At 41.7% G+C, this 18,662-nt stretch overlaps 1 protein-coding gene across 1 annotated transcript; it reads right to left on the bottom strand.

Moving 5' to 3' along the window:
• Positions 1–580: 580 nt before the first annotated feature.
• slc6a3 (solute carrier family 6 member 3) lies at positions 581–16,492 on the bottom strand. Its single transcript, XM_076738097.1, has 16 exons — positions 16,168–16,492; positions 15,321–15,467; positions 14,058–14,268; positions 12,884–13,015; positions 10,508–10,724; positions 8,603–8,741; positions 8,145–8,279; positions 6,864–6,967; positions 6,133–6,257; positions 5,414–5,526; positions 5,151–5,279; positions 4,862–4,961; positions 3,235–3,335; positions 2,792–2,959; positions 2,512–2,583; positions 581–2,306 (listed from the first exon to the last, which is right to left on the bottom strand). Exons 2-16 carry the CDS (start codon positions 15,405–15,407, stop codon positions 2,283–2,285), a joined length of 1,857 nt encoding a protein of 618 aa, XP_076594212.1. The 5' UTR covers positions 15,408–15,467; positions 16,168–16,492; the 3' UTR covers positions 581–2,282.
• Positions 16,493–18,662: the final 2,170 nt, after the last annotated feature.

Genomic DNA, 18,662 nt, shown 5'->3' with positions numbered 1-18,662 from the left:
GGGCTGTCTTTCAGTTTCCCTGCCAGTGCTTTTACTGTTCAAATTTAGGTCATTGCATGCATATAGATCTGTTTAGAGGCCAAATGACTCATTTTGGAATATTCAGCTGAATATAATGGTGGATCATTCATCTTCAGTTTGTGCACAAAAGCATTACAGAGGAACTTACTTTACTTTGAGTGTATTTCTACAGCTTTTCAAGAAAATCTACTGAGCTGAATCTACTGTAGCATGTGGTAGAATTAAGTGTTATGTCATTTAATTTCACAGTAATTGGGGAGAAGAGGTTGAATTAGGTGAATTATGTGATAATGACAAATATTAAAGCGTACATTTGTTTCCATTCTGGAGTAAAGCTTCACACCATCGCTGAAATGTGCTCCAGGACAAAAAACAAGAGGTAATTTTGCCTTGTTGCCTTCAAAACTGAGTCAAAATAACAAGGATGCAGTTTTATGTGTGTCCCCTTCTGACCTTCTATGAAACCACTCCAGTGCGAGACAGAGAGGGATTCAAAGTGGAACAGAGAATTTCAATTCCATCATGAAAATACAAGTAAGATGAAGGCAAAGCAGAGAGGGACATTTTAAATGTAATAATTTAATTAATTATACTTCATTTGACAGTACAAAACAAAGTCATACAGTCAGAAACACCACAAGGCACAGTACAGCAGCACAGGCGTACAATTTGGGACATAATTAACCCTTCGGTGTGTTACATGTACCACAAGGTGAAAGCAAGTCATCGCTGACCCATGTGAAAAATGGTTTCTGATGAAACAGAAAGAGTTCATTAGAAGTAAGATTAAATGGACTTTCATTGTTATTCTCATCAAGATTCTTAAGGCTAATATGTATTAACTTCACAGTAACAAAGTAATAATCCATATATATATATATATATATATATATGGCTGGTCTTGTTATTGAATATCATACAGTACAATACAATACAAGCCCCTCTACACTACATTTACACAGATATATAACTTAAATTACTTCATATATTACATTACACACTATTAGTTTGCAGTTCAATAAAAAGCAGCTCTTTAAACAGTCTTGAAACACTGAATAAGATTCTGTAAACGATAAAATTAAAGCTTTATGCTTTCTGGAAATGTGACAGTCTTATCTTTCAAATCACCACCTTTAGGGGGGGAAAATACACACAACAAATGTTCAGCTTTACAGAAGTGGAAAGAGAACATGCACTGATTTGTTAGAACGGGAGGAGTGATTGAGTCGGTGTAATGATGTTAACAATCAAGTGGTCTACTGATTAAAAGAAAGAAAATGCCTTGGCAAAACATGCTCACGTGAGAAAGCAATGTATTTTCTTTTAGTTGATTTTAGTCTTTGGTTGATTAGATCAGCAGTGTGACTGATGATGATGTTCTTTCAGTGTGTCAGCGACAATTATTTGAAGGTTTGTTTTTATAGTTTTAGAATATATTCAACCACGTGATGGGATGACAGTGTCAACACAACAACTGCACGACTGGCCAGACTGTGTGTTTGTAGGTGTAGTAGGTGTCTTTTTTCTCTCAAAGTCTGCAGGAATTGTTTGTATTATAACAGTCTTCAAGAAGAGCAAGTCAATAAATAAATAAATATTACAAACAAGATGTGCACATGGACTGGGATTCAGTAAAAGCTGTGGCATTCATCACACGTCTACCAGCTAAAAGAGTTTTGATCCAGAATAACAAACATGAAAATATAAAGACAAATTACTTTTAAGAAAAAAAAAATGTGTTTCCAAAAACAGATCATGCATTTTGGAAATATAGTTTTCCAGATGTTTTTTAATTGAATTGAATCTTTTTACCTAACATCTTGCCTCACAGAAATACCATGTCATTTTGACTTTTACTCTTATTATGTGTCTCTGTGCGCTTGGCTAAAACATGTATGGTATTCCTTTAAGAATAGTTCTGTGTTTATGGAAGAAGCAGCCTGAACACCACACGGCCGTTTGACTGAATCCCATTCACCAGTGTCAACACAACGGTGGAGAGGGTCAACGCACAGCTTCACACGTCCAGTGTAGAAATGAAAGAACACTACAGTTTCTATGGGTTTTCTGTCGGCACTTTTAAACTGCTCCCACCCCCACCGTCACCGTGGTCGAGTTAAATAGCTATTTCTTTCTTCTTCTTAGCTCTTCAGACCTTTGCTGTGCATCCATTCATCCACCCAATGACCATACTCTCATCCTCTCTCTCTCTCTCTCTCTCTCTCTCACTCTTTCACTCTCTCTACCTCCCTCTGCATTTTTCAGACCACCAGCCAGTGATGCAGCTGTGGGAAAAAATGAAATATGCCCATGAGGTAAAACAGAGTCCTACTGTGCTCGTAATAATGGTTGAGATAGGCTAAGAGTCAGTCATATCATCAACATTAATATTTGTCCAAGACCTCCATACATGTGAGGTTTGAGCCAACAACAGCAGTAAACTATTCTGAGGATATGATAAAACTTCACCATAATAAAACCAGCACTTACCGTGAACTGCCGAACCTCCCCGTTGTCTACCAGATGATGCTCCGTCTCTGGGGTGATGGCATAAGCCAGTCTCTGTTTCAGGAGACAGGGCCAAGAGCGATTGACATATTTTAATAAAGTTATAAAATAAAGATTTAAAAAAGAATACTTGATGTTTCAGGAAAAATCACTGTCAAGACAAAGCTGACTGAAAATGAGAGATTGTTATTTATATTGTAAAATAACAATACAATAACTAAATTCCCCTTAATTGTGCTGAGACGTCATAGCTCTGACTTACATCGCAAAACTTTCCAGGCAGCGTGCAGAGTTTGTAGATGGCGTACAGAGGCACCATGGTCATTGAGGAAATGGCCAGACACCACCCCACCATGTTAGCCCATGGAGGAAACATGTAGGAGCCGTAGTTTGGGGGGTTGAATGTAGCGAAGCTCACCACCACCATAAACTATGGAAGAACAGGACTTGAATGAAAAAAAATCTTCAACAGAAATTCACTTCTTCTTAAAAGCAAATCAGTTCAGTGGTCCAGTGTAAGGAGCACTATACATGATGAAAAAAAGCTGGAGAACATCTGGGCTCATCTGCTCCCTATAACCACTGCACTGATGGACTGCTGGATACAATATGAAGCGGTTCAAGCCAACACTTTTCTCCTGTTGTCTATGTTAATCTTGTCTTGATTAGGTTTCCAGTGAACAATCAGCCTGGGCACATTCTCACCAGGAGGAAGCAGGGGCTGACAAACTTCCAGCACAACCTCCAGTACCTTCCTGGTCGCTGGCCAATCATCTCCTCAATGTCATCACTGAAACGGTCCACTCCTGAAACACATGGAAGTACTTACTATTACTTCCAATACATAGTTAAACACAGACTTTGCTAAAAATGTCAAATGCACAAACAGCGTTTGGAGCACCGTCCTTTGTTCTTTTATACATTTTGTATTAGAGAACATCAGGTATTGAAGGGAATCGATGTATATGGTCCCTATCCATAAATTTTGCCATGACACTACAGCCTGTTAGTAAGAATGCAATCCACAATTTGGCCATTTCAGTACCTAAAGCCACTCTGCCACCCAAGCATAATAAGTTTTTTTCTCTCAAAAACGTGGCCGTAGACTTTTTCTCTCATGGCTGGAAGGCATCTCTCACTGGAGAAGAATTTATCCAGACTGACGAGCAGGTATTCAGCACAGCTAAATGTGCTTACGTAGTGGACAGCAGAACGAAAGACCACAGTAGCCAGGGGTCAAGGGTTCCTGTCAGCAGTTATGGGGATGGGGAAAAAAGGCCCACTGAAGCCTAAGGCTTGATTTATCTGACTTGCCAAGGTCAGGACCCACCAAAGTGTGGCAATATACTGACCCCACTGCCTGGGGCCTGTTTAATATTTAGCCATTTATGGATCTCTCAGACTCAGTAGACATGAGACAAGAAACTCAATACAGAAGTTCAGGTTAACCATTCTCCCTGACCTTTAGATTGTCCTCATAATATGAGGGTGAGTTTTTCACACTCTATGAAAAGTCAGTTTTTCTTGTTTTCAGTTGGTGGGGCTGGAGATGAAATACATGCAGGGTAAAGAGCCATCAGAAAGCAGGTGGTCTTTAGCAATTAAGTTATAAAAAAACATGAAGGAGGGAAGAAGGAGGAAAACCCAAATGGCTGACACTGCTGTGATTGTTTACAGAACCAAAAGAGGTCCTCGATCAGCCCATCAGGGGTTGGATTTTGGGGCCCTGACAAACAACATATAGTACAACTATAAAGAGTTTATTTACTCCCTGGAGACATGCTATTAACTCAAGAAAAGTCTTTCCTCACGCAGAAATAAACAATAGTTTAGAGAGATGTGTTGTGTTGGAAGAACTAAACCTAAAAAAAAGCAGAGAGCATTGTAGAGATGATGGCAACCCCCCTCCCAACTTGCCACCCACAACAATCTACAACCCAGCTATTAGACAGCTGACTCCTGTCCATGACAAATGGTAACTGCCTGTTCCCCAGCTGCAATTTTCTTTATGTGCTGGCTCACCAGCACTGAGTGGAGTGAACACAGAGGTAACACTGGCAGTGGCCAAAACTCCTCACGGAGCCCTCATGAGCACCACAGCCACCATATATCCTCGTATCATACCAATACATGAAGAGACAAAACTATTAGTGGGAGCAGAAACTGTAGCTGCTGTATCCTTGTGGCTAATAGAACTATGTTGCACTGAGGCACAGCACACCGATACCAACAGATTTCTCATCAAACCCTTAATGTAGCATCAGCTTTGCTGACCATGAAAACATGAATCATCTGTTTTCCCTTCTTCTTTCCTCCGGTGCTTCTTTCTCACCATAAAACCACGCGATGCCGATGGCTTCAATAAGCACTCCAAACAGAATTGATGTTCCTGCCGCAAAGTGGTCCAGCAGAGTGAACACGTACATCCCACCCTGGAGAAACATGATGAATTCATAATAATTGTGTTATTATATATTAAGTTTTATCATACAGGTTATGGTAAGAACAAACAGAAAAGAAATTGAAATGAATGAAATTGCTACCGTCCAGCCGCAGTGCAGAGGTGAGTATTAACAATCACACAGGAACAACATCAACTGAGCGTGTGGTATGAAACTTACATTTGTAACACAGAAGAGGGATATGAGGAAGGTGGCAACAACGATGAAGAGGGTGAACAGCTCTCTGTGCTTATGGAGGAATTTAAACTCATCAATCAACCCTGTGATCACCGATTCCATCCCACCCATCTACGACAGAAGACACAGGAGTCAGAATACAACACAGTCACCTGGCTGAAACAACAGGTGTCTGTGTGAGTGAGTGTGTGTGTGTGTGCGTGTGCGTGCGTGCGTGCGTGCGTGCGTGCGGGGTGCAGACTCACAGCACTGTCAATGCCCAGTGTCAACAGCATGATGAAGAAGATAACCGCCCACACTGAAGACCCAGGTAATGTTGCAATGGCTTCTGGGTAAATAACAAACACCAAACCAGCACCTGCAGCACAAACTCAAATTGGTGTTTGGAGCATTTAACATGGAAGCAGCCACCAAAACAGATAAAAAGCAAAACACATGAGGTAAAAAAGAATCGTAAATAAAGCGTTGTATGCTGGAGAAGAGTTTGTGCAACATGCTTCATTTTAATCGACTTGCAAGAAAGCCAGGTCCACTAACCACAGTGGTGGCATTTGAATCCAGTCATGAGGGTTTTCTTTATTGATTACATCTGGCAACTAAAGAGAGCTCATCTTAAATATCACTGACTCTTGAAATGATTAAAGAATGCACATTATCCTGCTTGTTACTGTGCTGTTTGCAGTGTCATTTAAAAGCACTCATCACAGAATAAGTAGCCTGCTGTGACAGCCTATCTGTGGTCGCCATGCCAACGTCAACAACCTGTCAATATACGGTATACCTTCCCCTCTTATTTCACACACCACATTACTGACATGTGAGGAGAGTCTGAAACAGTCGGTTAGGCAAGTGCAATAACAAAATGCTATGCTGCAATTGCGCTTCTACAAATGATTGTGTCTGCCTTAAAAATCTACAGCATGTATAAACACTACATGACAGGCACAGATGAATAATACCACACCGTCTCTGGCAACTTTGTCCAGGGCTACGTTGTGCTTGTAGGACATGTACCCAAGGAAGGAGAAGACCACAAAGCCCGAGAAGAAACTGGTCAAAGAGTTGATGGAGCTGGTAATGATGGCATCTCTGGGTCAATAAAATCAAATAAAGTGGGGAGAAAAACAGCCCAGAATGACAATAGTCAGTCATCACACAGTCAATATCAACATAATGAGTCAATTAAAGAGCACGTCAGAGGTTGGTCAAGGGCCGCCTCCTCTTGGCTTTTACGTGGAAAGAATGTTAGGTGAGTCACTGGTAGCTGGTCTAGTCTAATACCTGCTTCAATTGCAAAAATGTAAGAAATTAGAATCATTAGTTTTCAAAGTTTAGGCAATTTTGGCATTTTGCTGCAATATATTCTCAGTGATTTGGTGATATGCTGTTGGAGAAATCCTCAAGGTGGACAGTGTCATGTGTCACTTTTCAGGAAAAAAAAGGAGATAAAAGCCTCCTGTGGGACGCTGATGATTTTCAAAGAGTGCGACAGATTTGATTGGTGTTACGGCTGTCTGTTGCACAGCAGGGTGTCAAAGACATGGCGGGTTTCAAGGAACTTCAAAGGTTATTGTAATTCACCTGCTTATGTTGCATGTGTGTGTGTGTGTGTGTGTGTGTGTGTCGGTAGAAGCAGCTCCCCGTCCTGTGTGCCTCTCTGTGAATCCCCTCCAGCCTCTCCCAGTGTGTCTTTACCTGTAACAGTTGTTGCTGAATTTGTTGTAGCTGGAAAAGGCGATTAGCACACCAAACCCCACACCCAGAGAGAAACAGATCTGTGTCGCTGCCTCAATCCAGACCTGGGGAGCGACAGAACAAGCACACTTGTGTGAAGCGGCAAACAAAAGGCACAGGAGAGGAAAAAAGCCATTATTAGGGATAATTGCAGGAAACTCATTCAACGGCAGTAGATGAAAGACGCTAGTGAATACGGGGGGTAATTTTGCAAATTACTGCTCCATGCATCTACCTAATCTAATTCTCCAATTGCTGCCATGCATCTCTCTATCTCTCTGCGTCTCTCCATAACTGAGTCCTTTAGTCCTGCATGCTTTCTATTAAGATAAATAAGTTATTGTTATAAGATGTGATATTTGGCAGATAAAGAAATTATTTGAAACAGGTCACACATATGTTTTTCTCATGTGTTAATGTGTTGAGGAAATGCCTCTATAATTATACTTAACACTGCAAACCACAGCACACAATGAGGAGACTGACAGTGACTATTTCTCAGAAAATGTGCATTAGTTCACAGGAATAGTTTGACATTCAACCTTTCATCATTGGACCCTGCAGAGTTTTCTACTCTGTCCAGCCCTGATTTCTGTCTTTTAAATTGAGTTCTTATCTTCTTATAGTCCTCCATTCAGACCATTTCCATTTGTTCTGGGCTCACTGTTGGTCCGATTTGCCTGATATGGGACTATGGGATACAGCTTTTTTTTTTTTTTTTTTTTTTTTGGTAAGCGTGTAATTGCAAAGCACAATCAACACTGACAATATATCAATATTGCTTTTGTGCCTCTTTAGCAGTAACACCTTGTTGCTACAGCCTTGACCACAGATAGTTTACAATGAAGACTGTTTGCAATCATTAAAAAGTGTTTTTAAGCATGAATGCAAAAGCTGTTCAACAGTTGATGATTTATACAGACACATTGTTAAATATACCCTCTGTCTACTGTGAATACTGATCAGACACTGTTAGCAATTTCAAAATGATCTATTGTTAATTTATATCCCATATGTTAATACTAGCTTAGCAAGATAAAGCTTACTTTGTCAGTTTTCAGGTTTCTTAACACATCGTTTTGCTAATTTTAGATGAAGAAAATAAAACTGAAACTTGTTAAACCCCTGTTTTAAAGTGTCTTTCAGCCCCAGTTGCCTCCTCATGCCTCCCTTTCTCCTTCTTCAGCACGCCCAGCACTCTCACCTCACTCAAACCCACCCCCCCTTCCTGTCGACACTCACCTTGGCATCACAGAGCCTCAAGAAGTCTACAGAGAGGTAAGCCTTAATGCCATCGATGGCTCCGGGCAGAGTGACTCCGCGGAGCAGCAGCACAGTCAAGACCACATAGGGCATCGTGGCTGTGATCCACACAACCTGAAAGGGTCATGCGGGGAACACACACACGCACAGGATACCCACATATTTACACAGGAAAATAAGGCCATATACACACACACGCACGCGTGCACACACACAACATCAGATTCACATATTTGTGTGTGCAAGAGAGTGGAAATGCAAGAACACATTTATAGACACACATTAGTGGCTTTAAACTGGACTAGAACATGCAGCATTCTTCCTTCTAACACATATCCTTAAAGTGACTCCATGGCTTAGATGGAGTTACGACTCACTTCTTAGGAGTTATGGTACTTTTGTGGTTTTCACATTAAGAAAACTGTGTCATTTCCAACCTTGCCAGAGGTCTTGACTCCCTTCCAGAGACTGAAGTAGAGCAGAACAATCACTACACCCAAACAGGAAGTCAGCTGCCAGCGTGGACGGCCCAGATCATCGATACCGTTACTGTCCTGGATGTGGAGCACCCCTCGTCTAAGGAAAGAGGAGATTCTGGTAAGAACCCCGACCACTGCCGAGTCACCATTTATGGTATACGGTCTTTCATTTCGTACATTCTCACCTACAAAGAACTTGCTTGGCAGGGGCCTGAAGGGAGCGGCTCAGGCTATAATAAGCCTGAAAACGTGTTACCAAAAACCTATGATTGCTCTAGCTGTTGCTCAGACTGTGCTTAACATGTCACAGATACTGCCTTCATTGCAGACAGCATCCTCTTGGAACAAGGTTTTCTGGCAACAGTCATACAACAGATGCACACACGACTAAAGGTAAAGCAGAACCTCTGTTTTATCCAGAAAACCACCCAAGGTACTCTTTTTTACACAAGTACACAAAACCTCCTGGGCACAAATAAACACATGGTCTAAGACCTGCCAGGCTGGCCTGAGGTAGAAGCCCTTGACACAGTGACCAAGCCAGAGACAAAGGTGCATTTATGATGTAACTACATCCTTGAGTCCTGCAGAGTTGCACTTTGAGCCTGCTTCACCCAGCGACATTTCTAGTTACCCTGAATGAACTGATTCGAGATGTACTGTGTGCAATCAGAATCCGTGTGGCTATCGCTTCAAATGAGTGACGATGCCTACGCTGAGGGTATGCTGCAGCCCACCTGAATGTCATTATCATTCACGACATCAGTTGAGCTACACACCTGGATCTGGATCTTGATATCCTGCATAAAATTATCTTATAATCAATGCCTGCTCTTTTTGGAAGCTACCTGGGATTCATCACTGACAAGAAATGTAAGACTCCATTAAATCTGGCCAGGTATGCTACATGAGGTGTTGATAAAATAAATCCAAATTTTGCATTTTAGTAAATTAAAAGGTCTCAGAGATCATGGCAGCACTGCCAACACAGGGAAACTGCATCGACGATGAAAGGTGACAGATTTCAAAGTGTACTTTTTGATTGCATTCTGTGAAGTGTGTCACCTGAAAGATTATAATATCACTGCTGATGCTTTGATTCAGATAATTTCAGAGACAGCCTAACAGATGAGGCTGAATAACATCAGCCAATGATCAACTGATGCAGTCAAATTGTCTGCAGGTGGGTCTGTGGAAGCAGCGCACAGCCGTTTCAACTAGCATGGTTGAAATGCCTCGACTGTCACAACAGAACAACCCCTCACTTGCTGGAATAGGAGACACCTGGTCGGCTTCACAGGGAGGGAGGCGACATAAACTAAATGGAGCCACACTCACACTGAGGAAAATACACCTGAAGTTCATTTTTGAATATTTGTTCATTTCTTTACTTCTTCAGAATTTAATATCCTAAGACCTTACCAAATCTAGAAAAAAGGGCTGATAGCGATTACAGTAACTTCCGTTATTCTGCATTGAGCCAACTCTGCACGGCAGTACTGCACTCCAACAAACTTTTTTCTTGTGCACTTCCTGCAGTGGAAATGTGTGGGTGACATCCAGTGAAGCCCAAGTTGTAATAAAGCCATTTGACTGACAGAAATGACTTAAATATATCCTTATAATTACCACCATGAACACAGTTTAGTCAAACTTATAGGGCTTCTTTTTCATCACTTTAAATCACATGATCCTCTACAATTAGCTTCTAAGTTGTCATACAAGTTTGAGTATGACATACCTGAGGAAGGAAGTATTTTAAAGAGCACAACGATGCTCTAAACTGACTATGCAAGTGTATTTTTCCAAATTAGAATAAATAACATAATAAATGATAGCGAGCCTTAGTCCAAGCCCACTCACTCAAAGTACTCCTGAGCAGGGGTGGCCTTGTAAATGTCACTGACGGAGCTGTTGTCAGCCCAGTCGGAGCAGTTAGGACTGTTCCAGGTGTTGTTGCAGTGGACCCATGGCAGCTCGCTGGTGAACGAGGAGAAGAGGTAGAAGAGCGCCCAGGAGATGATGACATTATAGTAGAAACCAACATAGAGGGAAATGAGGATCACTGTGAAGCCTACACCTGTTAGGGAGACACAGATGATTAATATTCATAGGCATTACAGACAAAGATAGAACAAGGGGGAAATTGGCTCTACCAAATTAGTACCTGAGATGATGAAAATGGGCACCTCAGTGGAATCTAACATCCCACATGCCCATCAGTGCCTTAGTCCTGTTACATTGTTCCTGAATTACTGAATACTGCTTCTCATGGCTGACCTCCAAGATGTCCATTGGTGGAAAACAACTACATTTACTTGCTTGCTTACATGCCGATACTGTACATCATTAACACTAATAGTGTAAATATTATAAGTCAGTGACAAGGGGCCATTCTCCTTCAGAACTAGTTTCTTTAGTTTTCATATTTGAAGTAGATAATAATCGTGTACTTTACTTTGAATACAGGACTTCCACTTTTAAGAAAGTATTTATATATTGTTGTATTGGTATGACATCCAGGTGGGAGGATACACACAAAAGACACAATCAAAAACGCACCATAAAGTGAACTAAATGATATTCGAAGCCTTCACAGTGGTAGTGCTTATCTTCAGTATGCAAGTGGTCTTATTTGGCTTTAAACTGCAAGACAGTTTAAAAGCTCATAACTGTGAATCCATAGAAAAGACATATGTTCCATCAACAGTTCAAAGTGTGACTGCATTCTGCCTGAACCGACCACCATAAAGCACAATCTCTGGCTCAGTATGAGTCCAGAGGGTCGTGATACACGCCTGCGGTCTCACAGAGGGCACCACAACTTTTAAAGATCGCTTCTTTATGCCTTAATTATCAACACATCTACCCTTTCTATAAATCTGAAACAATGTCCACTCTTCTAAGGCCGAATTTAATTGTTAACCTTTGCTGAGAGGCATGACCACAACTGTGCCTTATTGATTCCTTTGTAATGTGGATGTGATATTTGTCCAGGGAGCGATGCCTCTTATTAGCGCTACATGCGGCCATGTTATCTCTCAGTCTCCCTTTCTCAGTCGTTTTTCTTCAAATGCATTGATCCTGAGAGGAAACCAGCTTGTTGATCAGAATAATTACTGTCAATACGGGCATTTGTGTGTGTGTGTGTGTGTGTGTGTGTGTGTGTGTGTATTTGAATAATTACTGTTATCCCCCCGCTGAGAGACAGAGAGACAGTGAAGTGTGTGATTAGAACGTCAACCTACTCAGTGTGGTCCCTGACAGACGCCGCGTGTTCACACACAGGAGGCACACGCTCAGAGACACACACACACACACATGAAGGAGCGCTAGCACACACGCAAACACTGTGGGCCACCTTCAGACCAGCAAAGACATGATGTAACAAAAGCCAGCGATACGGCATCATACTGTGGTAATAATGGGATCTGAGAATATTTGTACTTCTGTTGCATGTTTAGATTCAAAGTGAGGTGTTAAATATGGATTGAAGTGAAACTATAACTTTTTAAAATAAAGAAAATGACAAACAATGATAGCAGAGCAGGATGCACAGTGCAAAGACAGATGGATAAATACGCACAAGTCACAGCCTGTAAACTGCATAAAAAGCTGAACTGAGCAAAGGCTATCATTATATTTTCAACCAATGACTTTGCTGAGAAACGCAAATTGGTCTTAATGTTTGTTTCTCCGTGAGTGCACGTTTGGATGGCCTTGTCCTAAACTGCACCTTGCCTATCGATGTGTTGAAAAGTACCCCTAGAGAGTGTCAGCCAGTGTCCCTCGCCACCATTCGGCAGAAGTATTTGGACAATCAGGACGAGAGTCTAAAAGCCCAATTTTCATTTGCTTTCCATCTCAGTGCCAACAGAACCTGACGTTGTGGGGAGGATAAACAATGCCTGTCGCTGCTCAACGCAGAGACAAGCAGACAAAAGAGACTGGCATGTGGACAGACAGGCATGTGGGCAGACAAGCAGACAGAAAGACATGTAGATGTTGGAAGAAGTGCATTGCCAGACAGACAGACAGACAGGCAGGCAGGCAGGCAGGCAGGCAGGCACGTAGGCAGATGGACATAGCATGATGGATGGATTGAATATACATGTACAAGCATTCCTGTGAGAACATGCAGGTGTCAGGAAAGGGTAATTTGCATGTGTACATCCCCCAGTGTGGGCATGTGTCCGTCTGTCTGTCAGAATATGTGTCCTCTGATGTGTCACTTCCTACCTTTAAATATGGGACAGATCTTCCACACCCCGGCTGCCCCTTCTCTGTTATACTGCCCTAGAGCCAGCTCCATGTAGAAAAGAGGCATGCCTGCTATCACCATGAAGAACAGGTACGGCACCAGGAACGCACCTGCACACACACAGACAGGTAAAACTTAATCTCTCGCTTTATACATTTATTTTAGGAGAAAGTAAGAAGTTATATAAATTATAAAATTATCATTTTGTAATTGAATTCAGTGATACTTCAAGCCAGACATTGATTTCATTTTGAGCGTCATAATGCAACCCTAACTTCCAACAAATGGGTAACCGAGTAAAGAATAACATTCATTGTCCGCCTCACACAAATAAAACATATCAATTGGCTTCATTCTCTGACTTGACACCAAGGGCAAATCATTCTGTGTCATGTTTGCTGCAGAGAGCCCACTGAGGAGATTAGATTAGGTACAACGGCCTATACGAGGCTTATGGAGATATGATCATCTACCAAAAATGATTGGATTACATGATACCAGTGCAATCACAGAGAAAGGAATATGGAGATTATCAGCACTCTTAAAAATAGTTGGGCATCTTGGTGGCCATGGACCACATCTCTGGTTTGCAAATGGCCAGGAACCTTTGTCTCATGTCATTCCCCATCTCTCTCTCTCTCTCTCCCCTATTTTTTCGTCATCGCTCTGTCAGCGAAGGATAAAATGCTCAAAATTACAATTAAAAAAAAAAAAGAAAAAAGATTTATTACCCCATATGAAAGTTTTCCCTAAATACAGTTACGACAACATGAAGGATTTGGGCACATATCGGCAGCCTTGACTATGGCTACAGTATCATTTACAGCTCTTAAACGTAATGAGAGCTCTATGTTAAACAGCCATAATTAGTGGCAGTGATTGTTAGAGCTAATCTATTCGGAGCAGCTGTGGTGGTTTTTCCCCTTTTTTGATCTCTGGAAAGGGTTGCAAAAAAAAAAAAAAAACCTGTCAAACAACAACCAGTGAGCACAAGGAACTCAAACACACACACACACACACATCTGCATATATGTGTAAATACTGCACATACATGTGTGTATAGGAGAGAAAAGTACAGGTGACACTATCTTTCTACCCTCTGGATACGGGCCAGCATCAGCTTCCTCCCCTCACACTTTTGAGCCATCTCACCTCCTCCATTCTTATAGCAGAGGTAGGGGAATCTCCAGACGTTGGCGAGGTCGACGGCGAATCCTATCACAGACAGCAGGAAGTCGATTTTCTTCCCCCACGTCTCCCTCTCCTCCTCCCCGCTGGGGTTGGTCTGAGTAGGGGTTGGAGCCACTAAGGTGGTCGAGGTGAACTGAACCCCATTCTGCTCCTTCACGAGGATCAGCTCCACCTAAAGAATTACAGGTCACAAGTCCATAATCAGTCAGATGCAATAGTTGCTTCAGACATACTAGTTTATAGTATGGGTGTATATTTATCTCCTAAAGGTAAGATTTTTGTCATGTTAACTTACATTTCCCATGAATTTTCTCTGTACAATCTTGAACATATAGCAGTTAGATGTAATTAAAGGCAGATCAAACGCATAGAAAAGTTGGAATGACAATGCCCTCCTTGGCAGGTGCTGCCTCCGTTGGATGTGCGGTGTCACAAATACACATCTGAATGTGTTTTGTCCAGCTTCTTCCAATTCTCCCCCAAAACACGCCTCCCTTTGAGATTAGTCATTTCCAGAATGATTTTCTGGATTGAATTAGACATGACCAGCTCAAAAGCTGACTTGATGTCCGTCACACGAGTCACTGCCATCCTAGTGGGCCCTGGCACTGTCTTTATTATATTTTCTGCAGACAGTTTTGCCTGACACATATTTGTGGACGAAGACCAGGGGCGGGGCTTGCGGCCCCCGGCCACTTATTTACAACAACGATTATTGATAGGCCTGGGCTTTCAGGGACCTCTGTTGGTCCCTGGACCTCACTTTGAGAACCACTAATCTATTTTTTGCAAATCTTGCAGATCTTCAAACTTTAAAACGGATCAATTTGACCCGTAATATAACAGGAGGGTTAATGACTGAGCACATGGTGAACCAGTCTGTTGGTCACCAAAGTCTCACCCTCACGTTATTATTCTCTCACTTCCCACACATAACAGACAGCGACAATCTCCCTCGTTTCATCAGCGCTCTATGCAATGTTTCATATTTTTTTGCAATTAAGTAAACTTTAAATGGTGTTTGATACAATCATGGTTGTTTTTCCCACCAAGCCTTTTTTTTTTTTTTTTTTAGGTCTGCATAAATTGAGTCAGACAGACCAAGTCAGATAGAAATGCACTTAATTAAGACGCTTGCACCATGCAGTGATTCAATTAAGCTTTCTTAATCAGACTGAATGGCACGCCATTAATCCACTACAATTGCGTCAGATCTGCACTGACCTCTTTGGGGCCCATGGTGTTGGAGGTGGGTTTTTCCGGGGCTACAACCGAGGACATCAGGCCGACAGGGACTCTCTCCGTCAGCATGGAGGGGTGCACGGGCAAAAGGAAGGAAGGAAGGAAGGAAGGAAGGTGCAGCAGAAGAGTCTTGAATGCCAAAAAAAGAGAGAGAGAAAAACATTAGATGATACTTTATTATTCCCTGTTTGAGAATTTGGGTTATTACTGCAAGAAAAAGTGAAAATTGTACAGAAAGTATGGGTCATTACATTTAATTAAATACAGAAAGAGCAAGAGGAGAGTGGAGAAAAACAACACAGTGATGAGATCCAGGCTAAGGGTTACCAGGGGGCGTGGGGCTATCACAGCGTGCTCATTTCATTTTACACTTGTTGATCGCCATTTTACTCACAGATTTGCCGCAGTGTCTACTAACCCCGTCTCCCCACAACATGCTGCCCGACAGATTCAGTTCAGATTTCCACTTAGAACTTGTCACTAAAATGTTCTTTATAAGAAAAATTATCAGCATGAGGCCCAATTTATTTCTGAAATAGAAGAAAGTGATCAGAAAAAATATGTTTTAAATAGTTTTTTTTTTTTTTTTTCCCATAACAGAGCTGTTGTTTTCATTTCTTAGACTGAGTCTGAGTGAAATCCATCTGCTTTTGGAAGGCTCGTGTGAATCTCATGTCATCATTTTAAAAATGTGGCCAAATTTGATCATTTATTCTGTAAATTTCCTGTCAATATAAAACAACAGATAACACCCCAGACTATTAGAAATAAAATAAATATACAACATGTAACAAAGGAAGAAAAATTTTCAAGAAAAAACAACACTCACCTTTGAAAAATGACAGATGAAAGCTCCTCCACTTGTCACTTTGGACAATTTAATTCCAGTTGTGCTGATGTTCTTTGGTGCGCCGCAAACTGATGTGGACCATATTTCCGCAGACCGTTCACGATAAGTTTGACTCAGACTGGAGCAAAAATTGTTAGAGAAACAGAAAGAGTGAAAGAGTTCGAGTCACAGTAAGACAGGAGATGAGGATAAAGACAGAAAGAGCTGACAGGAACTGCTAATGTATGAGTTGTAGAAAGCCCTCCCTCCCTCTTTGGCTCCAGTGACAGACACACAGAGCCCGGAGTCCCCTGTGGACTGGTATGGAGATCTGTCTGCGATACCACTCTTGTATGAGAAACAATCAACAACCCCCCCCCCAACTGCCGTCACTGTCCTCCCTCCCTCCTCACCCGAGCTTCATCTGTTCCTCCTCCTCTCTCCTATCATTGCATATTTTCTCACCTGATTTAAGCATCTTCCTGGATGACTTTTATTTCTGTAGAAATGTAAAGCTGCTGGGTAAATTAAATATTTCAGCACGCAGACATACAGTCAGGTTTCTTCCACATTCCTGTAATATTTGCGTAAGTTAGTTGGTGTGTCAACACCTGCAGTATTTCCGATTCTTCACTCGACTGTGGATTCATATTCAGAGCGTGAAGTTCAGTGGAAGGTGTTCACAACATGATGTAATGTGAAAATGCATCAGGCAATGTTTTAATTAAGGTCAAAACAACTAGAGCTGGCAATATAGTAATTAATACATGATTAGAAGGTCTTTTTCAAAAAAATTTGATCAACATTAATTATTATCTTATTCACTTGAGTGGAGATAATTCTCAATTCTGGATCCATTCTACAGTTAGTCCCTGTGGGTGGTACAATACTGTGACAGATGAGGCAAAAGCTTCTTGTAATTATGTTTAAGGGACTCAGCTGGTGTGCGTAACTGTGGCAGCGATGACAGTAAACTACAGTGAAAACTCCTCAACAAACAGTCACAGCAGTCTGATGTTTGTGATGTTCTTCAGTCATAAATGCTGAAGAAAAGATGTGAAAACTTGATTTGACATCTTACATTTTTCTCCATAAGAGAATATATTTTGTTCTAAATGATCAGCAACAAAGTTAAAAAAATTAGATATCAATTTTAACAGTAACAATTTTGTGTCTTGGCAGGGTCCTGGCAACATATGCAAATAATCAAACAACTATTATCAGAGTCTGACTCAAATATTGCATATTGCTAAATCCTGATTGGTTCATGGGAAGAAGTGACATCAAGTTTTTCAACTGAGCCCTGACCACTTTAACACAGAGCACAGAAAACACACACACACACACACACACACACACACACACACACACACACACACACACACACACACACACACACACAGAAATCTGAAATTTGATAGAGCGAAAACTTAACTTCATGATAATTAACTTTATGATAATTGTTTGTTCATGTAGGACTCCATCTCTTCTAGTAAGCTGCTGATTGGTAAAGTAAGTTTTCAGGGCCTTTGAGTCCTGTGTCCCTCCCTCCATTAGTTGCCCTTTCCTTTTTCTCTCCTCTTGTTCAACCCCTCAACAGACCCCAACGAGCCCAACAATCCACCCTATCAATAGGCAGAAATCTCATTACCTGTAATGTCTGACAGGCCTAAACACAATCAGTTCTGACACCCAGACCTCTCCCATTTCAAACTCAACCTCAACAGGAGCGGGGCATCAAATAACACAATCAGCCCGCTGCCCACACACAGATTTATGACCCTCACGTCCAGAATGACAGCTTGTTGTTTGCAAGCCAATCGCAATGATCAATCGGCCACTAATCCCCAACACAACGCTGCTGCCACCACAACGCACACACCTTTAAAGCGCAATCATCCATCAAGCCTCGGGCCTCATATCAGAAATTGTTGGGTCGATGTACGCCGCGCTGGATTTATGAGGTTTCCGATAGAGCTCAGACAACGATGAGGTGAACATAATCGAGTGTCTTGTTTTCATAAATGCAACAGCTGCGGCCCAGAGAGAGGAAGGGCGAAGAGGAGAAGGAGGTGGAGAGAGCAGGAGATGGGTGAGAGGGAAGGGGAATGCTGTGAGGGGAGGTGAAGGGAAAGGGCAAAACTGTGTCCAACAAGGGGATGAAAAAAATGAGAATGCACTGCATGTTGTACAAATGACGTAATCCTGCGCCGCTGTTTGAGCAGTTAGATCTGGATCTTAAAAGGCAGAGTGTAGAAGCGTTCCTTCCACCTGTCTGGCTTTGTCTGAGCACTCTCTGCTTTTACTCCAGAGAAAAAAAAAAACAAAAGAGGAATGAGGACAAATTCTTTGTCTATTGAGTCATGGCCATAACTACTGTTTCCAGATAATTAGAACTTTTCCACAAAAACACAGAATAGCACTTCACCTGCTGAGCAGCACAGCGGGGACTCTTCATGAGGTCTCATTCTGTAATAGATGACGCATAATAAGAT

This window comes from Chaetodon auriga, chromosome 8 (assembly GCF_051107435.1).
Source record: "Chaetodon auriga isolate fChaAug3 chromosome 8, fChaAug3.hap1, whole genome shotgun sequence".
Taxonomy (NCBI): domain Eukaryota; kingdom Metazoa; phylum Chordata; class Actinopteri; order Chaetodontiformes; family Chaetodontidae; genus Chaetodon; species Chaetodon auriga.
This window is presented reverse-complemented; position numbering and strand designations above follow the sequence as displayed.